The sequence below is a fragment of the Stegodyphus dumicola genome, chromosome X1, assembly GCF_044657685.1.
Source record: "Stegodyphus dumicola isolate Sdum_Otavi_A_Nest chromosome X1, ASM4465768v1".
Lineage (NCBI taxonomy): Eukaryota > Metazoa > Arthropoda > Arachnida > Araneae > Eresidae > Stegodyphus > Stegodyphus dumicola.
The window spans coordinates 164,803,526-164,828,709 of record NC_140780.1 but is presented as its reverse complement, the minus strand read 5'-3'; the positions used below and the strand labels follow the sequence as shown (position 1 = coordinate 164,828,709).

The 25,184-nt window shown below is 34.7% G+C and overlaps 1 protein-coding gene across 3 annotated transcripts in view; it reads right to left on the bottom strand.

The window, feature by feature from the left end:
- Positions 1 to 25,184, bottom strand: part of LOC118194808 (facilitated trehalose transporter Tret1-like) — a 74,789-nt gene that overhangs the window by 8,225 nt on the left and 41,380 nt on the right. For 2 of the 3 annotated variants that reach the window (XM_035366010.2, XM_035366013.2), the window contains exon 2: positions 5,793 to 6,155. In XM_035366010.2, coding sequence (XP_035221901.2) covers positions 5,793 to 6,123 — 331 coding nt within the window. In that variant the 5' untranslated portion in view covers positions 6,124 to 6,155. Of the gene's footprint in view, positions 1 to 5,792; positions 6,156 to 9,436; positions 9,573 to 25,184 lie in introns of all 3 variants that reach the window. The other variant, XM_035366011.2, reaches the window with a different exon arrangement.

The following is a 25,184-nucleotide window of genomic DNA, read 5'->3' as shown; positions in this document are numbered from 1 at the left end:
ATGCATTTTTCAGGTTTTTAAAAGTAAATGCATTTTCGCATAATGATTTGGGAGCGCAAGAAGGAAAGAGGGATATTTTGCATCCATATTTCATATTTTTGAATGAACTAATAACTTTTTGCTGAAAAGTAAGAAGGAAACTTAAGCATTTAAAAATTGAAAATGGATAGAAAATTAATGCAACTTATAGCACTTAATTTTGAATTTATATCGCTAATTAACAAAGGTTATTAATGACTTAATTTTTAATAAGATTTTACAAATAATTTTTCATGAAAAATACAGTCTAAAAATGTATAGAAAAAGAGAGATAAATAACTACATGAGGTTAGCCCTTGTACAAATTGCTTAATTAATTATTAAAATTATTTTCTTTCATGTTTGTTAATCTGTTATTGTTTTAGTGAAAATTATACCTTATTTTATTTCCGTTTATTCTTAAAGTATCGTTAACATTTGCACTCTCTTTCCCTCTTTCCTTTTTGCGCTTCCAAATCATTATCCGAAAATGCATTTACAACTTTTAAAAACAGAAAAAAAGCATGTATGCGATGTTGTCGTCATGCGATGATTTGTAGGTACTTTATTTTTTACTACGATATTTTGGATGACGATGTTTTTAAACTGCGAAGTTTTTGAACCGCTTTATTTTGGACCACGATATTTTGTTCCACGATGTTTTAGAACTGCTATGTTTTTGCTTTGCTTTCTTTTCTCCCACGATGTTTTTGCACCACGGCGTTTTCGCCTTGCGTTATTTTCTCCGCGACGTTTTCGTCCGCGATGTTTCCGGCTGTAACCTTCCGACGGATTCGAAGGTGAGCTTCGGTACGTGAAGGTTGTCCTTCTTGAGCTATTGTAAGTATTCTTGTTTGTTTTTCATTATGGCGGCCAAAAAACCACCAGATCGCCTTTGGAGTAGGCATGACAGTGAAATGGACCATGAATCGGATTACTCTACATCCTCTAAGAATAGCGCTAAATTAAAACTTAAAGACTTTCAAAACTAGCCCAGGCGTGAATAGAAAAACCCAGAAGAAGAAAAGAACAAAACTAACTCAGAGAAAATCGAGACCCCCAGAACTAAAAAATTCGAAGCAGTAATGGAAAAATATAAAAACATTTTCCCTAACTTAATTAAAGGAATAATGGAAGGAGAAAATAACGTACTCAATGAAGAAAAACGAGAGGCAATCTTCGATGAAATTCTAGATAGCTCCCATGGCCGAATGGAAGAACAAAGTGATATTTATTGCTTCAGAGAAGAAAATGAACAAAATTATCTAGATAGCAGAGCAGACCACAACAGACTCCATAAAATCATCAGTGAAGCTAGAAAAGAACTTGAAAAGAAAATAAGCGCAGACGCAGCTAAAAATAACAAGGAACCAGAATGGAAGCTCCCCTACAAAATTTGCAAAAAAGATTTAAGTTCTACGGAAATAGAGGAAATAGAACAAACAAATCGTTTCGAACCCTTAAATAACACAGGAGAAAATGATACACCTAAAGCAGGAAAGAATGAAAAAATCGCTAACAAAATTCCACCAATAGTTATCACCCAGGAAGATTTAGATTGGATTGATCTTCAAAAAATCTTAAGCGCTCAAATCTTAAAGCATGAATATGAAACACAGATGAAAGCGCGTAAAGTTTATTTAATTACTACCACAGAAGAGGACTATGCAAACGCCGTAGAATTTTTAAAAAATTCCATATGCATCAACTTAATTCTCAATCTACTCTTAAAGTTATTCTCAAAGATATGCCCAGAAATATTCCCGAACAAGCAATTCTTGAAGACCTTAAAAATAGAAAATTTCCTGTACTAAAAGTCAAGCAGTTTACGAAAAAATAGAGAATGAGTACATCAAACTGCCAATCTACTTCATCGAACTTGAAAGAAATAAAGCCGGAGAAGCGATTCATTAATGTCAATAATATTTTTAACTTTAACGTTACCATCGAGAAATACGCACCCAAACACAGAAGACCTGTACAGTGTTTTAAGTGTCAGTCTTATAGACATTCCCAAACCAACTGTTTTAAAAAAGACATCTGCTGTAAGTGCTCTCAGAACCACCGTACAAATAAGTTCAAATTAGTAAAACCTAAAGAAAAGCCTATCTGTTATTTTTGCCGAGGTGATCACGTAAGATCCTATCGTGGATGTCCGGTCTACGAAAAGAGATGTCAAGCTCCCAAAACAATAGAAAAATTTCAGCCGTTACCCATCCAAGAAGATTTCCCAGCTCTAAAAACTAAAACCGAAGCAGAAATCCAAAACGTTCAACGAAACATGCCCTTCAGCGCCGTGTTCAATCAGCAGCAGATCCCAGATAAAGAAGTAGACGATATTTTTCAAGTCTTTCAAGACTCCAAAGTGTTTAATTTTATTCGAGAGATGAACAGTATCGCAGAAAGAATTAAGCATTCGAAAACTAGCACGGAAAAATTAGCTATAGCCTTCGAAGCAGTGAAGATATCGGTACTTACGTATTAACGCAACCAGGCCAAAATTCGCATAAATTGCCAAATTTGGCGACCCTACTTACGGCAACCCTACGTGTTATACGTAGTTTTGTAAAAAGAGCATGTGGAGATTCACAAAAGTTTCTTGCATTTTCGTGCAAATTTTTGTAATTTATGAGAAAATAGCAGTGTACATGGATAAAGTCAAGAGTGTGCGCAATGCCATTTTTGTGCAATTCTGGGATGTTTTTTTAATTAAAAATAAGTCGACGCGTACATGGTTATGGCGAATACGGTTTTCAATCAGTGCTAAAAGCAATAGCCAAAAGATTTCCGCCGAAAAAATAATTCTGCAACTTATTAAACCCTTCCGGTTTCGAATTTGAATAAGTTGCAGAATTATTTTTTCGGCGGAAATCTTTTGGCTATTGCTTTTAGCACTGATTGAAAACCGTATTCGCCATAACCATGTACGCGTCGACTTATTTTTACTTAAAAAAACATCCCAGAATTGCACAAAAATGGCATTGCGCACACTCTTGACTTTATCCATGTACACTGCTATTTTCTCATAAATTACAAAAATTTGCACAAAAATGCAGGAAAATTTTGTGAATCTCCACATGCTCATTTTACAAAACAACGTATAACACGTAGGGTTGCCGTAAGTAGGGTCTAAAGCCGTAAGTAGAGTTCAACTTATTCAAATTCGAAACCGGAAGGGTTTAATTGCTATTTTATATTTTAAAACAAAATAATATAAAAAACTGTATTAAAAATTATCTGTAATTAATAAATGTACATTTTCTTTCTATTCATACTTTTTTACTCAAAGTTACAAATAACGCCAACCTGATTGCGATAATACGTAAGTACCAAGATATCTCTTGAATTTGCAGAAAACGAAAATTAAGCCTTGATGCATTTTTACGCCGAAGTTCTTAATGCTCTCACTAGATGGCGACTCACTTAACCTGCTAAACTCCTGAAATCTAATATCGAATCGTCTTGTCTCGCTTTTTTCATTTCTTCAATTATCTTCCTCACAAGATATGCCTACCACCTCTGCTAACTCTTTACTGCCAATCACTGCTAGCAATTTCAAAACTACTTTTATGCCATTCCCATGGTATTCTTAATGTTCGAAAATTAGATTAAACTGCTATATTGGGATTGTGGTCTGACCCAGGAGCCCGATTTCATTGAACTTCGTTCAACGAGACAACCTTCCGACCTCATATATTTTAGAATTAGGCTTAAGTGCTGTCAATCATGTTGTTTTTGCTGTTGATACTAATCTCACTTGTCTGATGTAATCAAAACAAACTCAAGAATTATTATCAAGGAGTGCAAAAACGCGTCTTTCATTGGCCAGAGCCTTGAGAACCGTTCAGGCGACAGTCCGACATGATACTCAGTTTCGCTCCAGATTTAAAGAAGAGCATCAAGGGAGGAGGATCCGAGAGTCTTTCACTCCTCTTCCCCTACCACAGACCTCTCGAGAGCTCTTTCGGCTCACATATTTTGAGTGCCCCCATGCCGTATAGACACTATGCATTTACAAACATCCATGCCTTCTCCGGGATACCAACTCAGGCCTATTCTCTCTGGACAACGCATGAGAAATAACGAAATCATAGTATGACCAAGCAGAGAAACCATCTGAATATTTTGGAAAAATAAGATATGCTTATTCCTTATGAAAATCGAATCAGATTTCAAATATTTAGTCTTGCATCATCAACTTTAAGGATCCCATTACAAATTAATTAAAATTTTTACATTTAATTTTCATTTTCTTCAATTTAAGCAGCTTTTTGTTTTCTTTTAATAATTTTTCTGTCTATTAGAAATATAGGCAAATTACGAATAAATAAATAAATTTAACTACATATATGCATACATAAATTTAACTATATATATTCATACATAAATTTAACTACCTAAATTTCTAGACAAATTCAACTACATGTTCGAATATAAAATCTCAAAACCAAATTTATGTTTAGTGTGGTTAGTAAGGCTGAATATTAGTAGTTCGACAAAGGTTTAAATCAGGAGCAGTGTAAGACATTTTGCAGCCCAGTGGCCACTTGTAAACCTGAGATTCTGAGGTTCTCGGTTTCTTCCTAAATTCTAAAAATTTTGCTGCATTTAAATTCTACTGCCTGATGCTACGGCACTGGTTGTACCGGCTTTGCTGCGGCTCTGGTTTGAATCCAGATCGACGGGCTGGCAGCATATTTGATTTTCTTAATCCTTCCTATGTGCAACATGAATACAAGCTAATTTATCTTAGAAAATCCTCTATGAAGTCATCCACCCCTTTAGACAGATAGATATCGGGTTTTTAGCCATGCTTAAATACCACAATTTTATATCCTTTGATTACAATTTATCTCTGAAAAATTAAATTTCCTTCAATTGATAAAATTGAATTCCAATCAATCCTTTAACTTTTTGAAAAGGGTGGAAGCTTTGATTCATGTTTTCCTCGGAAGTTTGAATACATCTAACGGATGTCTGAGAAGGAAAAAAAACTTTTCATGCAGTTAGTTTTAGGGAGACAGAGGTGCAGTTGTTATATCCCCCCCACTTTCTTCATGCAATTGGAGTAATTGCTTCCAAGGATCTCTTTAACTCTTAAAATAAGGGTCAGCATTTTGTTGTCATTAGATATTTTTCATTCATATATTCATATAAAGAATTCCGGTAAAGTCTAAAAATTGCTATGCATGCTGAATTAGTGACAAAATTATTTTACAAATTGATCATTTATATTCAGGATAATTTATCACAAAGTAGGTGGATAAAACTTGAATTTTCTTACTAAGACTTTAAGGTTAAAGGAAAAATCATTTTCCATCTCAGATTAGGACACATTAGGCTTATGAACAAAAAACTGACATTAAAATTCACATCAGAAGAACACGAAGCATTTTTCTCCTCTTTTAACGAATGCTGTTATAAATTAGCAGAAACATCCTGAACAGGATTGTTATAGAGTATTTCGTTTCGATAAATACTACATATATTCGGAATATTATCTTTTACTGATACTCATAAATATAATTTTCAGAAATATGCCATAGAAGAATAAGTTAATATTGCTTTTAATTATTCGTGTCATAGTTCTACAGTTTATACTGAATTTCCATGCGTTTGTTACTAAATATGCACACATTTTCTGAACATCCAAAACAGGAATACTTATTCGATATTTCCTGCAAAAATACGTATCTTTATCTATCTTCAAAAACGTGTAACACAGGAAACATAATAAACAAGCTTATATTCGGGAAGAAGTTTTAAGTACCCACCTGCACATACACCTCCGAGCATTGCACCAAGGGCAAGTGTGCTTCCTATCCAGGAGACTGCATCTTTGGAAGGCTGAACAGGACTTCCAGGGCGAGTAGTCATATCATAAGTAGCAGGTGAAGAATATCCTGTGGCAAGTCCCATGGCAAGAGCCATTAGGAGAGATGTAAAGGCTGCTAAATACATCTTCCGCACAAATGGAAGTTTTCTATCTTTTGCAAAGATTTCATTTAAGTCATGCAAATCCGACGTCTTTGATTCCTCGCCAATGTAAAGTACATTCTGGAGAGCTACTAGATTTTCAGAGCTTTTGTTTGGTAGAAATGCCATTTTTAATAATCAGTGAAATCTATTACACAATCCTGAAAATAAAATTGACATTCTCAAAATTTATCTTAAAAGAATAACTTCATGAAAAGGGTATTTTAAATGATTATTATTCAGTACTTATAAAAATAATGACTTTTAGAAAAGTTAATATTTGTTTTATTTTTAGCAGTCTGGAGTATACAGTTTCTGAGAGCTATTAATGGAGAAAATTTGGAACAATGATACAGGATCTTTCTAAAGAAATTAAATTACAGTATACTGATGCGTGCAAAATAAAACCCAAACTGTTCATTGTTATTTTAAACAAGTGTCAAGAAAATAAATTCGGAAAGTTGTTAAAAACATTACAAAAAAAGAACTTTTATATGTTTACATGACCAGGATGTTAAAATTCTTTAGCCTTTTTAAGAAATGTGTAACTCATAGATCAGAGCGACATCTGGAGCTTCAAGGTGATAAATTTTCAGCTATTATCTGCCACACCAAAACGGTGAGTTGCCACGAGATTGCTGTTTTTGCCTTAATTTAGAACAATTACAGATTCAGGCATTCAGCTTATTTTAATTTTTTTTTAAAACCTATAAAAGGAAAGCATATTTCCAATGTATGGAAAATAATGTTAATGCTGTTAGCAAGTAATAGGTACAGGTGATTCGTTACGTCGTAAATCTTTATTATTTTGCTAATACTTGTAAGAGTTTATTACAATTATTGGTAAACTATTGCAAAATTTTAATTTCACCTAATCAGCTACAGTTTCATTTAATCTAGTTTAATGTACTTTTATTTCTGATGAAACCCATTCTTCACAGGCAGTGCAGATTGGCTTAATGTGAAAGGAGAAGAGAAACGCATTGCTTAAAGAAAAACACTGGCTTTTTTAAAAAAAAGTACCAGCCATGTTTTGAACAAGGCAGACCACCCTTACGTATAGGAACTGTATTTTCACTTGATGCTAAGATTTTACTTATAAAAAGATGATATAAGGCCCATCTAAACCTATACAGCTCCTGAGCACATTGTTGTGAGCCAGCTTATAGGCAAAAGTAAACCAGTCTATCTTTACAAAATAAATGCCTTAATAATTAGTAATTAGCGTTATAAGGTATTTCTCCCGCCTTCTTAGCATGCCTTCGTGGTGTAGTGGTCAGCACGGTCGGCGCGTATTCGAGAGGTCCGTGGTTCGACTGTCGGCAAGGGCATTGCTCATTTTTCACGTCTTCTGCTCCCAAAATATCCGACGACCTCTTTCAGTCTTGTTTTGTAATCTCTAGAGTCTTGGTTTGTATGATGCTCCATATTAGACAATGATTTGGAAACGAACTCTATAACAAAAAAATCGACAAACCAAGAAGAAATTTCTTTGAAATTTCATATGCATAAATGTTTTGACCAAATATGCAAATGATTGAAATTTGGTGTCCAATGAATAAATAGTACTATCTCCAGCGCATTCAGCAGATGTATATAAGGAGCTGTTTTTGAACTGTTGTTAAAAATTTTTGTTGCATTGCTATTTAGGATACCTTTCAACAACTGAAAAAATGCCTCGCCGCAGGATTCGAGCTGATTGCAACTGTCAGAGTTTGAAAGAGGTCGTATCATTGGATTGAAAGAGAAAGCTGGGCAAATCGGAGAATCGCTCGTCATATGAGTCGAAGCGGTGCGGCGATTAGAAGATGCTGGCAAGAATGGATGAACTATGGCAGATTTCAACGTCATGTTTGTAGCGGTTGACCTAGGGCCATAACAGATCGGGAAGACAGAGTGATTGTCAAATCAACTGTCACAGCGCCTGATTCATCGCTATCAACTATCAGACGTACGACCCGCATACGAATGGTCCACCATGACCATTCACAGATGGCTGATAGAGCGAAATCTACGCTCGTACCGACCGTTACGTCACCTGCCACTCACGCCTGCACACTGTCAAGCTAGATTACAGTGGTGCTTGGCTTGATCAGGTTGGAATGATGCTGACTGAGGACGTATAGTCTTTAGCGACTAAGCCCGCTTTCAACTGTATCGTGACGATCATCGAAACGTTGTCTGGAGACGATCAGAGCAGCGTGCCGATCCTACTATCACTATTGCACGCCACACAGGCCCTCAACCAGGAGGTATGATCTGAAGTGCCATTTCCCTTGATAGCCGGGCTTCCTTGGGCGTCATTACAGGCACATTTACAGCACAGCGGTACTCGATGACCTTTGAGACCTGTTTTGCTACCGTTCCTTTTGCAGTACCCTGGCCTTATTTGACAGCAAGATAATACCAGACTACGCACGGCACGTGTTGCTATGAACTGTCTTACAGCTTGTCAAACCCTTCCTTGGCCAGCCAGATCGCCAGATCTCTCTCCCATCGAGACGCAAGAAGGAGACTGTTGAATCTTAAGTTTTTCATTACGGTCTGTGGGGTTCAGCATAGATATTAATGTACTTCCTTTATTCATATTCTACCTTCCTAATCGGATTCACGGTGGTTAGCAGACATTACCTTTTGCGTATTTCATTGGGTAGTTCAAGCTAAAACAGTCCGTAAATTAGCAGGACAGTTTATTCAGTCTGAGACAAATTTTATACTCTTTTTTTTATTATTTTTATTTATGATTTTTCCCCTCATGTAAGTACATTACCATTTAGTGTATGTGTATTGCAAAACAGAGAACAAACCGCAGAAAATAACATTTTTTATAATTGATAACATAAAAGTTCCATGGAAAAAATTAACGTAGATATTAATTTATAACTTGGAGTGCTTTTGATATATATTCGTAGCGTATTATTAAGTGAACTGACAGGTTATCTAAAATAATGATATTAAAAAAATCCCAAAACATGTTCAATCTGTATTCTTTTTAACATTTTGCGAAATATATATGACTATATAATACTGGTTAAAATGTATGTGGCAAAAATTTTAAAGGTAGGTAGGGAAGCTCGAAACAAACAGATTAGTAATATAATGTGTGTGTAGAAATGGTGCGCTAGGATGATACAGGACGCTATTGAGAGTTAGATAAAAGCATTCTACTCGCATGAATCATTATTCCCCGTGCGGTTTCATTATATTTCTAAACAAACTATTACAAATATTGATTGTATTCTATAACTGGGAGAACCAAAATTATATTAAGGTGCAAAAAAACGTAGTCTTCCTATTAATACAGTTTCTATCCTGAAAGACAGTTTTTCATTGATTTTTTAAAAATAATACGAAAAGGAAAAGACTCCTATATGTATATAAATCTAATCAGTATGGCATGCACTTTTCATGATAACAATAGGTAGACAAATTGAACATATACCTTGTATTTTGGTCATTAATTTCTCCTATCCATAAGGCGAAAAATACATTCTGTCACGTTTTCTTCTAGCTTTCGAAAACGACCACCTTTTTCACTCTTTTTACGATTAAATGTCCTATCGTTTTCTCCTTCAGGCCTGAAAATTTCCAATTATTTACTGACCTAGAAATTTTTTTATCAGTAAGAATTTTTTTTTTCCTACTTAAAAAAAAGTGTTATACCCCATCCTTATCGGAATGAAATTTGTTGTTAGAAAAATAGCGGCATATTGCAAACCGTGGTGATTATTACGTTTACTCTGAAATAATTTGAAATACAAGTGACAGGTGACGGAGGACGGGGACACCTGATGTCTAACAAAGGTAAGCAGGTATATGTCCTACGCCCTCCACTATCTTGAACCGGCCGCTCCCGAGTCCCAGGAGGCCTGCCTCGGGAATGCATTTGCTTCTCTGTGAAGCTGCATGAACGAACAGGGACCTGGATGGTGTTACATGAATACGTTAGCTGCATGAATATAAGCTGTTAGAATGCGTTGGTGATGCTCTTGGGCACACGTTGCCATAATTCTTAGATACATCAACAACTACTTAAATGTATGAAATATGATCCATCAATAAAATACATTAATACATTGGATACACTATAAAGTTACATAGATACATTAGTTATGTACTTGACAGCTTGATTACGGTAGGACATACATTAGACCTGTTTACATTCATTATTTGGGGCTTGAGTTATTTGAGTACATACATGCGTTGTTGTAATAAATACATAATTATGTTATGAATACCGTTTATATATTTAAATACTAGTTATATACTTGAATACTTGAATGCAATAAAAACATTTGATTAGTTGATTACATTATCCTAGATACATTAGTTATGAGTACTTAGTATGGTTGTTGACACTCATATATATATATATACAATATTTCTTGGATACATAAAGAGTACGTATGCATCGTAGTTTACATTGAATACATAAATTCATGTAAGCTTGAATATTTATGTACCTCACTGCTTGATTGCTTAATTAATTAATTATTTTTACTGCTGCAATTCTGGCACTAGTGGCACTGTCGTTAGTGGAGTAAAGCATATATTTGCTCGTACAAACGCCACAAAAACGTTTCAGGAAAAAAATTGACATAGATCTTACTTAGTTCGTGGCCACAATATCCAGTGCTGATGACATTAGCAGGTTAATGAAGTTGTAGGTTCTCTGTCGTAGGGCTGGAGTTCTCAATATAAACCGTTTGAATGGGTTGCTATTGGTGGAAGGCATTCTGATATGGAACCTTTCGGTTAGTGGACATTCCGTGACGTAGTGGTCAGGGCTTCTTTGTGCTCCGCAAATACAAAGGCCCGAGTTCGTGATGGCTCGGGTGAAGAAATACTCAGGGAATGGACCATGTCCCCTGTATCTAGTAAGCTATGCGGCAGAGCAAAATCTATTTATGCAGACTTTTGAGAGAAAATCGTACGAATGACGCCCTTTGTCACTGTTGTCCCATCCCGTTTGCCATTTTTGTAGGGAAATGTTCAGAATAGGGCGCTTAAGGTAGGATCTTGGTGCCGGGAAGTAGCATTGGGTTGCCTATATATTAGAAGCCGCTTATTTGGCTAGAGAATCAGCAAGCTCATTCTCCGCATATCCTGCATGTGGCTTGGTCCAATGGAGAGTGATGTTTAGATGCGTGCTGTTGCGAAGTAATTGTTGTATGGACCTTACTGGTTGTGAATAATGTGAAAGATTGCGGATCGCTTGTAGCACAGATTGGCTGTCTGAGATTATTTATATATTTCGGAGATTCTGTGTAATGGCATAGCGGACTGTTTGCTCCAAGGCTAAGGCCTCTGCCTGGAAGACGCTGTTATGTTCCGTGAGGTGCCCTTCCAGTGATATGTCTGTACAGAGTTAGTGAGATGGACTAGGGCACTTCCTACTCCTGCATCAGATTTTGAGCCATCTGTGAAGATCGCTGAGGTCAGCTCTGAGTCGCTGTGCTGTGTCAGTGTGACTTTGATACCTTTTCCTCTGCGTGCTGGATGGGTGTGGGATACAGTACATCGTAGGTCAATCTTTGTAGGTGCGAATGTGGAGTCATGATGGGTAATTTTCTGTTGCAGATGGAGTAACTCCTTCAATTTGAAATACAGTAAAAGCTCAGAAAATATCGAATGCCGGATACGAGAAGATTCCGGAATGTTGAGAGTATGAGAAGAGCAGTTTACGGTTGTAAGCCAAATGGATGGAAGACATTTCCTGTTGAAAATTATGAAAAAACGTCACCTTATTTATTATCAACGTGAATATCAAAAGTAATATTAGGTAAGATTTGGAGGAAAAAAGTGCATTTCAAACATAAAAATCGATGTACTTCCATGTATGCCTTAAACATATGAAAGTAAATTACCTTATCCGATTATGGAATCCTGTCGGCAGTGGCATAAATAGGGGTACGCAAGATATGCGATATTATGCGACTGCATAGGTGAAAGAAACCTTAGGACCTACTTATATATTCTATTAAATTATATGTATTGATTAGAACATTGTTGTGGCTGAGTGTAAGTAAGACATCCAACGACGACACAGAAGAATTTAACTTTTTAGTCCCATATCTTTATTCATTGCAAATGGCAGATCATTCAAGATTACATATGCGATAGTAATTTAGACTGAATACAATTAACTTTAAATTTATTGCGTCGTACTATTCAAACAAAGAAAGACAGAGTAGCAGCAAAAGTTGTTACAACGGCAGGCGGAGAAAAGAAATCTGACGAAAAATGGCGCACACTCTTCATTTATAGCAGCGGTTACTTAACCCATTAACCGCCAAAACTACAAGGAATGTTTCTTTTCTCATGAAAATAATAACAAATATTAAATTAAGCATTTATAACATAAATTTACATTGAAAATAAAAAAAAAATGCTCTTACCTGGGGAAAAAGCGAGTGTTGCGTTCGAGCAACGTCAGCGGAATAAGACTACGGATGTTTAGTGAGTAAGATTGTACTCGTGTGATGTTTCTTATGAGTGGAGAGCAGGATTACTTTGTAGCTGTATAACGTTTTATAAATCTACAAATCACTTTACTTGTAATTAATTTAATATTAAAGTATACAGTGTATTTCTTTTACAAATACAGATTATTTCATTTGAAAGATTCAAGCATGTAAAGCTTGATTACAATCATGATGTAAAGCTACATTACATACTTTGCATCTATAAACAGTCTAGCTATGGTACTTTTTACAACAAAGTCTTTTGTTATCAACGGACTTTACGATAAAATGTCTACCATCTCCATTCAATGGTTTTTGAATGCTGAATTTACTAGGTCTTCCTGCTGCTGCTCTATTTCTGGCTAATTCTACACTCTCAATAGTAGTTTGCAAAAATAATAATGCATTCTCGCGTCTGAAATCTAAAAGAGACTTTATATTTCCAGTAGTAAAAAATGGTGATATTTAGTAAGTTTAGATACGGTCTCACCTCATATAATTTATCAGTATTGCCAATTTGACTATTGTCAAATGCAAATTCTGCTTCATATTCCTGTACTGCAAACGTGATATCCATTCTCGTACAACAGGAAGAGAAATGTTCTTATCAAAAGACCAATACATTTTTTCTTGAGGTAAAGAATGATATCCTGTAAGCAATAATATTCCAATAAATCTTCTCATATAAGCTTCAGATGCAATAATCATGTTCTTCCTGAGACATAACTAACAGTTCCTTTTTTTATCCACTTCAAGATTTCAGTCTTCTGCTTTTTAAACTTTTTAGTATGACTGTAACTGGTTTTAGAAGGCTGAAACTTACTTCTTACGTGAATTTCAACTTCCCCAGCAGTATCATTTGGTAAAATATTATTATCATTATTTAAAACATTGATATTACTTTCTTCTTCGTCATGAGCCTCTGCAATTTCTGGGGGAACAACAACAATATCAGTTTCATTCTGGTCATTATTAACATTATCATCATCTGTTTCTTCATCAAAAAATCTTTGAAGAGCTTCTTCTAATGTAAGATACCTCGTTCTAGGCATTTTTAAACAACCAGAACATGAACCAGAACATCGAATGGAATGAGTGAAAAAGGAGATTGACTACCCGTTTCCTCCTGACGTTGCGTCAACGCAACACCTGTTTTCCCTCGCTTCCCAACACAAATATAAACATCTGACTGATGAAATGTTCTGATAAACGGTGACCTTGACTAAAAACAGATCACTCATAAAGACTGCGAATCTTTCGTTAAAAATTTTCAGCAAAAATACCCGGTCGAAAATTTTGCTTAAATTTTGCTTAAAGTATGAGATTAATTATTATAAACAAAATGATTGTTGAAGGCAAATATGTTTTTACAGAAATAATCTTCATAATATTCCCTACACAAAATCATCTGGCTGGTATAAAATATCTTAGGTAGTTATATTTATATACGCATTTATTTTGACCGTTGCGTCAACGCAACACCAGCGGCTAATGGGTTTTAACATGCCCGATGTTCTCAAAAGTACTGGTCTAGGAGGAAGATTCTGAAATTGCGGGAAGTTAATTAGAGGTTGCTTGTTCGCGTAGAGCAAAGCCATCGTATTTTTTATATTTTACATATATATATATATATATATATATATTTTACATATATATATATATATATTATACAAATAGGAGACCCTTGAAACTACACAAAAACGAAACTGTACCACAGTGAGAAAATTCTCATGTAAAACAAAATGAGCTGGATATTTTTATTTTCATTGCCTTTGAGAGAGAGCGATGAGACTCATTAGTGATAATCTGTATTGGTGAAAATTGGTTCTCAGACTTCTAGTGAAAACAAGTTACGAATTTCTGGAGGCGAATGTATGACAAGGGCCGCAAAAACATGGCGTAAGAACACTCTGTTATTCTTTTAATTTCCCACTGGAGAGTTTCTGAAAGGCTTTTGCATTATTAATTGTCTCACGTCAAATGTTTTTGCACGAAAAGAGATAAATTAGCTTGGTCTACATATATCTAATCTTCCTGAGCAATGATGATTTTATTTCCATTTTTTACCTTCCAGATCTTGGTTAAATAATTAACTATTAATATAGCTCTCGTAGTAGTAGTTTTGTACTGAAAATTTTAAAATAAATTTAAAATCCTTTTTCTTGTGTTCCTTTTATTTAACATTTCAAATTTCTACTTCTTCCCTTCACAATTTTCTACTCCACAGATTTTTTTTTTTTTTCCCCAATTGTAAAAAAAGTGGCCAATTTACAACTTTTCGGATGTTCATTAATTTCAGTATTTGCTTTCACACATATAGTTGTAAGTAAAAATACTAAAGTTCTCTTTTTAAAATGGAAATAATTCTTTTTCACCGGTAACGAAATATTATTCGATAAGATAAAATAGTACTTGGATAACAATCCAAGCAAATATATTTTTAATACTTTTTTAATATGTACAGTTTCCCTAATTATAATAATCTTTCGTATCTAATAGAAAAGAGACGTTATAATGAACGGCCAGTACAGTGTAAATTGTGCAAGATTCTAGCCAAATTAAAGCTGGCTAGATCTTTACTTGAACTGTAAAGCGACTATTCGCTAAGTTCAAACTGTATCAACGGCAAGACATAGGAAGGGTGAAAGACACTTTTATTCAACTCAAGAAGTAATTAGAGACGGCACTCCTGGTGCTTAGAAACTTAGCCACATTAGAAACTTAGCCTAACATTTGGCTTAGCCTAACATTTAGAAACGTAGCCTAACATTTGAATGCAACTCAAAATAGAAATATAAAGTTAAAACTAAGTTAAATAATCAGCCGAAGCTGCACAGAGATAGTTAACGCGTGCTGGTTGCTAGCCCTACCACCGACGTACACAAAACGGCAATTAAAATGCCCGGCCATAAAATAGCAAGTTTAAATAGCTTTGAAACAATGTGGCTGAACTGCAGAACACGCTCTGTCTGAAGTAACTCAGACACCAGCTCAAATAGTATATTTCTACCCTACTTTGCATATCACGCGAAACTGAACTATCATTCTGACAGGAAATGGAAACGGTGGAAGATAGAAAAGCTATATACCTGAACAAAACTGGTTAGTTTAAAACTAAAAAATAACCTTCCTTGCAATTGATTTAAAAAATTCTCATCATTTGGGAACATTTTTTGTATTAGGTGTTATAAAAATGGCTACTATAAAGAGTGATTGTTATAAACAACGTTGTCTTAGAAACTATATACATATAGCTATTCACTTTATAAATCAGATAAATATTAAAGTCAAAAGTCAACATTCAACTATTTTGCAAAATGAAAAAACGCAATGAGCTGTTTTGCTAAAAATCAAGTGGCTTCATGTTCAAGTAAGTATTTTAATGCTTTAGAAATATTCCCTACATGATACAGCTTAGAAGAATTTTGTCTAGAAGTTTTATAATGGTGAAACATTTTCCAGAAGCTTACCATAAACTATACGTTCTAAGAATATATTTTTCTACGCATTTGTATACATATTATGTATGCATATGTCTAATCAGAACGATGCCAAGAGTGGGCCAAGTAAGACACTTGTCTAAGTTAAGAAGTGACAGAAGGATACAAAATAAAACATAAGAAATTAATGAATAATAAGAAAATTAACGCAAAATATGAGAGATGAATATGCGAAAATTAACGTGAAATATTTTCTAGAGACATTAGTTATTTTGGAAGCAGTAGAGATGAAAAATGAGCACTGCCTTCGCCGGGAGTCGAACCACGGACCTGTTACATACGCGCCCAGCGTGCAGACCACCACACCACGAAGGTATGCTAAGAAAGCGGGAGAAATACCTTTTATACTCCCCCCTTTTAAAAGGCGACTGGGGTTTTGGGGGGACCTAATCGCCAAATCCTGGTTGTGGAGAATCATCCTCCACCACCTTTTTAGTTCCGGCGCCATTGTAGAGACATTAGGTATTTTGGAAGCGGGAGAGATGAAAAATGAGCAACGCCTTCGCCGGGAATCAAACCACGGGCCTCTGGAATACGCGCCCAGCGTGCAGATCACCGCACCACGAAGGCATGCTAAGAAGGCGAAAGAAATACCTTATAATTTAAAGGACGCAGTTTTTCGATTTGCCTTAGATTAAAAACTATAAGCATAATTCTATTTCTAATTAAACTAAAACTCACTGACTCAACAGCCCTTAGTGAGCCATGGCCTGCAGGGCCCTGATATCTGCTTTCTTGACCGTCGGCGTCGGGGTGCATGAGTATATACCATTGACAAGTAGTACCTAAAATAATTGTTGTTAAGGTTTTCACTTTAGTATTAATTTCTCAAAAATTAATCGATTAAAAAGAATTTGTTAAATTTATGGTTAAGAAAGTCTTGAAGCAAGAAATCACAGAAATGGAAACAATTTCTGTGATTCCTCTAAACAAATTCAAAATACACTTGCCCGGAATCGAAATTATGACCTTCTAATAATCTACTACAGGTACTGAACTACAACAGATTATTAGAAGTAACAGTACAAAGAATATTAGGACAAAAAATCATCATAACAGTCCAAAGAATTGCTTGATTCTTTGCAAATTCATTATCGTAGAAGTGCTATGATTTCAATTTGAATAATTTACCTGACTATTTAACGAATTACGTTTACCAAATCAGTACATACAAAGTTTATAAGCTGATATTACGAACTACTATTTTCAAAATGCTCTTCGTTTCTGTTCATCGTCACTGCCATTAAAATTTTCAAATGCTATCATCTCCCTTATTTTCTTGGCTTATTATTAAGTATTACTCAAATTAGATTTTGTAACCTACAAAGTTTAGTTTACGTAACTTTCGGAGTCTAATCGTTTCGATATCAGCATAAGTGCACGAAAGAACATGGCTGTTTCACGGCATATTTCACAGCGGTACTTGACTTCACAGTCGCAACAGCACTTGCCTAAGAATCCAAAAAATTGCATTGAAAGCGCTAATGTCACAGTTAATTGAAGTTAACATTCGCCAAAGATTTAAAAAAAAACTCTTCATCACTTTAAGGATTCAAGGACGTTATCCGTCACACCCTGAAACTGCACCAAGGACAAAGCATAGCTCAGATTTTAAAACATACTCAAAGTACAAAATGTAACGCAAGCAATTTGAGTTTGAAACCACTGTTCTATATTAATGAAACTTAATCATGCTGGGAACCTGAGCAAATCTGCTGTATTTGCATTTAGAAAATTTTCAGTTCATAAACTGCATGTAACAAAATTCTACACCGTTAAAATTTAAGTATGGCCGTATTCCCTTTAGTTATTATTTAGAAATTATAACTCATAAAATCCTAGTCAAATCCCTACGCATGGTGTTCTTTATAAGCCCTCTGTATGTTGCAAGATCATTCATATTGTTACGTACGTACGGGTTAATAGTCAGTTGAAAGCACACAATAGTTATTATAGTTTGATAATTTTTTTTTTTCACAAAGGAAGCACTACAGTTCTGGAACTCTTAGCAAAAGTGTTCGTACAGCTCCTATCAGTATGACAGAGCAGAATCAATTAAACAAAAGATAATAAAAAAAGCCTCAGATGTGAAAGCTCGCACAATGATGTCTCAATACTCTCAACACTATGAATTAAACTCTGAACTCAAATCTTAAAGTGAGAACCGATGCTCTCTTTCGTTCTTCTATATCCCCCCCCTCTTCCGCCAAGAAATTTCCAGTACCTTCAATTTCTCGAAATTCTGGAAGCTGCATATAGAGCTGCAATTACATAGTGTTCGAGATTTGTAAAAACCGTTCTCCTTTCACCTAATACACTTAAAACAAAATAATTTTACATCTAATATTCCAAAGCGTCAAGTTTATTTTCAAAATCCGTAGAACAACAGCAAACAACAAAAAACTTCAAATTCCGTAGAACATCTCTTGAGAAATCGGTACTGTAGGGGACGTTGCACTTGCAGGCCGAGATATTCACTTCTAAATCCCTTTCTCAAGAGCTATCGTAAATTATGTAAATGTCTCAGTCTCTTGTTGAAATCAGCTTTATCAAGGTGATCCAAGTCAGAACCTCCAAACATTGGAATTTCAACTAAAAACAAGGAAGGTGTCAAAGAGACTGTTTATCATCAGTCCTCTGACACATAAGGGAGTGGTTTGGCATTCACAGTTGCTTCGCAGTCGCAGAGCACACTCATCTATTCTTCACAATTCAGACACGATTGGCCTAGGTCTCAACGCAAAAGCTTCTTAATCATTTGAACAAGTCGTTCCCCAAAACCACCGAACCAAACGATTATGTGTTCCTCTATGTTCTAGTGCTATTTTGACGTGTTATCTCACTGGTAGGAAACTATTGCCACAGCTTATTTATGTAGAAAACATATCGCTATTTAGCCTTGAGTATGAAACACACCGAGGCCGACCGAATTTACCATTTGCAGTAAGCTGCGTATTTAATTTGCTTATTGTGAACGATTCCTGCGGAAGAATTCATTGTTCAAACTGCAACGATGTTGGCTACAAAAGAGGACAAGTACCACCATATTTATTGCAGTTGCTGCAAGTGACAGGATTCGAATTTAAGATTTACAAAAGAAATAAGAAATTTCGCAGAAGTGTTCGTCAAAAGGAAACAACTGAGAAAAGACCGCGTCCTGTTTCAGACTGCTTTGGCAGAAAAGGCAGAAAAACTTGTAAATTAAAATGTTCATATCAGAGATGTGAAAAAATTTTATTCCTAAGCTGATATAGAGGGGGAAGTCATATCTTTAGATTTTTTCAGGAAGGTTTTCCTTTTCAGAAAATTTTAATATGTTATGTTTAAAAAAACCACTGCAATATTGTTTTGTTCTACTTCTGGAAGATATGCATTGTTTAGAATGAGCTAATTTGACTTTTTAGAAATAATAATATAAAACAAAATTCTGCTATTCGCTGCCCATAGTGGTTTTTATTTACGGAAACCACATTTTAAAATGAGGCCAAGAAATATATTTTGAGCATACTGTATTTTTCTGTACATTTTGAAAAGAGGAACAAAATTCAAACGGTTTTCGACAAGTATTCTGAAAATACTTACAGGTATCTGAAAATACTTATAAGCGTCTAAAAATACTTATAGGCATAGCTTCGAAAGCAGAATTAAGGCAGACGACAAAAGAATTTTTCATTTATCAGAGCAACCAACGTTTTCAAATGTAAGGCTCGTGTTTTCTGTAGATCTTCATAATAAAACACAAGTGAGATTGGTTTGTATTTCAGTTATTTCGCTTGCAAGCCCAACAGCATTTCATGCAAATATTCAGCAGCACATTTAAAAATCTATATGATTGATTTGTTTCTACTTTCAGTATAATTCTAAATTTGCTATTTGATATGCGCTTTTAGAAATTCTTACCATTTTGGGGTAAAAAAAAAGTTAATTAAATTCATGTTTTCTAAGTTTGTTTCTCCATTTCACAAAATATTGCATTTAACTGACAAAATTTCAGTTTACATAAACAAACATATCCATGTGTCATTGGTTTAGGTACTTGAACACAACCATATAGATTAATCATATGCAAATAACGATGATCTAACTATTTAACATGAAATCAGATCTTCCTTATCGGAATTCATGTGTGTTGTTATGTCTGTACTTTTGATCTTAAGATTATTGACATGAAATTTGAGTTATTAAACTGCTTCTTGTTAGCTGCATAATTTCATGCACAATTCTTTCGTCTGAGACAATGAAACGTTCGTATTTCTATCGGTCATAGTTTTGAATATCTTTCTTTTTCCTAAACCTCAATCCCTGTAGATGTTTCCCTGAGATTCATGCTAGATGAGTTCCAGTCAACAATTGCTATATTAGTTCCCTTACCATGCACAAAACCTATCTATATTAAATGCTAATTTCTGGCTCCGTGTAGACAGTCGGCGAATTATAGTTCCGCCTTAGATTTCCAGCGAAATAAAAATGGACATAGTAAAAAGTTTAAATAAAACTTTTTATTAGTTCTTCAGTCTAAAAAATTTATACAGCTCTTGCAATAACAGAAGAATCTACTGCTGGCGCTATTAGCAGAATATAAAGTTAAAATAAAACTTAAACACGCCCAAACATGATACTTATAAGGTAAAGTCCGCTTATAAGTTTTGGCTCAGGCCCTCTGCTCAAACGAGAAAACATGGTTAGCAAAGCCTATAGGCCGTTTCAAAAAAAATTTTAATTTAGGCGAGAATAGTATTAAAATAGGCAGGAGCTGCTGCCAAAAGCTCTGTTTTAAAATCAAGAACTTAGTTTACATACATTAACTAATTTACTAATTTGTCTCCTGGTGGGAGACGACGAAAGTAGAATTGGTAGTAAAGATAAAGCGATAAGATAATGAGTTAATAAACATATAAAACTACAGTTTCACAGTTTCCCAAACTGTATCGGCTGATCACCTCCCCCTTTTCGAGTTCTTTTATCCCCTTTATTGCTAAGCATCTCTTTTCATTTTGATCAGTGCCTTGAAAGAATTACATATTAGATGTCTTCTGAATGTAACCTACAAGCGCTAGTTGAAAACGCAAAAATCGTTTAGTTAGATATTGCACTTGCACTGCATCAAATTAATAATTAAAACTCATCATGTAGCACGAAATAATGTTAGAAATGATTAAAGACTAAGAATTTATAGTAATGAACTGAATAAAATATGTGGAGATTCCTGGCAAGTCATAAGCAGTGGTATGCGTATACTGCAAAAATATGCCACTTACCGCGTATTGGACATCATTGCAAATATGGACTTATTGCTATGTTTTGAGAACTTTGCAGTTTTTATTTAGGTAGTTTGACTCTTCTGTTCCTTTAAGATTTGAAAATAATGATAATAAAAAAGTCTGAAAGGTATCAGATTTTAAATTACGTCCAAAGGGGCGTTTTTTAACATTTTTTGTGTTACCTTTATTTATTAAATATCCTGTTCTTTGCCCTTAAAACATAAAATTCAGTTCAACAGCAATGTCACAAAATAATTTTAAAATGCGCCCTGGAGATAAAAAGTTTCTACCCCGTAGAGTGTTGCCATTGCTCGCTCGTAAATCGTTGAGTTCGTTAATCAAAAATTCGTTAAAGTTTTACAAAATCTGAAATCGATAATAAAACAAATTTCAAATTCAAGTTAGGGCGTCCACATGCCCATATTCTATGGAAGATTACGTTATTCAAATTTTGATGGCTCTAGGTACCGTTGTTTTATCACAATGTGGGAAACATACATACATTTATGCAGATTCTTCATCATTTAATTTCTTTAAGTATAATGTAGGTCTGTAACATTTGGTAGCAACAATTTGAAAAGAGATATGCCATTTATAGTCATTCGACGCAAAATCGCAAAACGAAAACAATAGTCCTTCAGAAACAAAGCTCTTTGGACTAAAAAAAAAATGAACCGTCATGCAACTTGTACCAACATGCGTGAAGGGTCGGTTGGCATGGTTTGGCAAGATTCTTGTAAAGCTGCGTGACTTTAATATTTATATAATCAAATAAATATTTAAATATTTGTTTCAAAGCTTTTTCATTCAAATTTTCCAAGCATGTTCCTATTCCTTACTTGCTTCGCAAATCCTTTATAGTGTCCCTCGGACCAGTAACGCCCCTTACATCTTAACAAGCACCGGAGGCCGATACCTTTCATGTTTTGAAACATTGCCTATCTCCTCAACCAACGTAAGAAATGATGAAATAGTTTAGCTTTCTATCTTATCATTGCGTGCATGCTCGTGCTTTTGTTGCATCATCTATTTATATGCACTTCACTTCTTTTTCGCTGATGTTTTCTTCATGTTATCTGCCACTTAGGAAAATAGGAATAAAATAAAGTGTTAAAATCATCATAAATAGAAGAAAGCCTCTCAAATGTAAAGAACGTATATGGAAAATTGTGGTACACGTTTAGCATCTCTAGTGTTGTACCCGTTTTAGGAAAATTGCATATTTGAATAGTTGTTCCTGTGCAAAATAGAAATGATATTCAAGTCAGCTGTGATTTTCGCATCAGTCGTTTTCTAAGCAACAGTCTTCTCGGCCATGAGTGAAGAGCGAATTAGGTTTCATCTTTCATAAAATGTACATTACAGACTACAGGTGAATGCGGGGCTGGATACCCGGGTGGCTTTGTATGACTAATCAGGTGTCGTCCGGTATCCGCAAATGTCCAGACACCCTCCCGGTGCCTGGCAAGGACTGCACCTGGAGTTTATTGCAGTAAAGATTGTACAGTAAAAACACGTTGCCATTACAAATACACAAAATACATTAGGATAATTAAAAACACCTACATATTTATACTTAGCACAGTGACTGGATGGATATATACATTAATACACAGCATACTTGTATATGATACACGTATATGCATATATACACTAATACGCAACATACTTATACACACATTACAATAAAAGGATATATCTGTATATACTAAGCACACTAATTAATACGCTGATGCCCAACATACTTATATATAGTACACATATTGCTATGGTAGGTTTAGTACACAATTTGCTATGGTGTGATGTACATATGAATAATACACTATTTACATGCGTTAATACACATTTTACATAAATATAATGCACAATTTACGAAGGTTAATAGAAGAGAGTGTGTGTGTGTGATTATGGCAAAGCCTCGAGTACTATCTGCCTAAGAGGAGGGATGCCTTCGTGGAGGACTTTCTAAGGGAAACTGGCTCGTATACACGTTACATATGGGGAAAACCGCGAAAACGCCCATGCAGCCAGCTCGTTCACGGGATTCGAACCTCGGACCGAACTACCAGTGATCAGCGACTTTACCGCTCGGCCGCTGGTGGGCCACGAAGGTTAATATATACATGTTTATAATACATAAATTGCATGTATTTGGTTCATAAGCAGACATGTGTAATACACAGTTAACGAAGATAAGAAATACCCTTATATACTGCACAAATTACATCTACTTAATACACAAGTTTTTATATATGATACGCGCAATATGATGGTAAAATGATATTTCTCGAGTACTGTAGTCAGTACTGGGTCTGGAGTGTTGTATACCTGGGAATTGCACTTTCGGCTGCTCAACGCTTTGAAAATGGACTGTAAATTACCAGTTACTGCTGCAACTCTACATCATAGAGAATCGACAGGATATTTAAAACTTATCCGGCTGACCCCAATAGAAAAGTATCCGTTAAGTCCAAAAGTTCTAATGTCTAGTGAAAACGTAATATGGAATTATTACTGCAGTTCCTTATAAAGTTCCAGCACTTCCGTATGCAGTTTCGAATTTATTTTGATATAAATACCTCTACAATATTTAGAAATGAAAAGAAAAAGAAAAGAAAGTTTTCTCTTAATAACCAGTTGATTAATAAATGTACGAACATGCTGAATATATTTGAAGTATGCAGTTGAGTGCATCATCAAAATTGCTCCAGAAGAAGCCAAGGACATATTGTCAGTGTCGCAAAAGTAAATTAAATGACGTGAAAGTAAATTAAATATTTAAAATTATTTATCATAAAGTAATACCACCAATGTTTAAAATATATCAATGTGCTTCAAGTGCAGCTGGAAATATACAGAAAATGATGATCATTGTTATTATACTGAAAACTGAAAAAATAATGCTGTTTTTTTTTTTTTCTTATATTGGATTTAAAGTGCATCATTGTTTTATGAAAATGAAAAATGAAAAATCATATGGTATTAGAAACTCGAATTTTGCTAATTTCGTTTCAAAAATTGAAAGAATTTTAAGATTATGTTTAGAGAAGGTTGTTAACATGATCAATACATTTTTGCATTATTGTTTTAATACATTTGAATTTATATTTGGAATTTTTGAATTATTTTAACATGAAATTATTATTTAAAAATTTAATTCGAAAAATTTTCTGATTATTTTGAGAATGAAATTTCCGAGGTTCCCACTTCGTAATTTTTCGCATAAATATGGAGTGAAGTTTAATTTTTTTATATTTTTTTCCTTTAAAAGAGGAACAGAGGCCTTTTAGAAGAAACAGCCGCTAGTATCCCATTAGCCATTGGTGAAAATTCATGCATGAGTTTGTTAATGGGGACTTGTCCATAAGATGGGTATGTTAGCATTAGAGAAAGCTGTGGGGTCTTCCAGTTTTAGTTTTAAACATATCTTAAGAATAACAAAAAAGCATAATGCCAATAAAAGTATTTCAAATGATGTTAAATGGAATGAGAATTAGTTATAAAATTTTGTAATGCGTTGTGATCATGTACAGTTATTAATGGACGTATTAAAAATTTTTATATTTTAAAACTGTGTAGAAAATTTTAGAAAGGCCTTCCCTAAACAAGTATGAGGATTCAAAATCCTAAATTACGGCATTTTTACTTCCAAATTCGACCTTCTTTCAGTCTGGTTCCCTTCCTATCTTACCCTTTCCTTCTTCCCAAAGTTTTCCTGTTCAAAAATTTGTTATATATCTCTCCTTAAGCGCGGAAATGAGGAGAGGAAAAACTCTACCGTTAAACATTTTGCAGTCTGAATATCATACTAGATTGAGTAATTGTTTATGTGCAAAATAAAAATCATATATTAACCAAGCCAGTTGTGATTTTCTCACCAGTCGTTATCTAAGGAAGGGTTTTCACAGGCATGACTAAAGAGTGGGTTAGGTTTTGTCTTCCGTAAAAACTACACTATCATATAT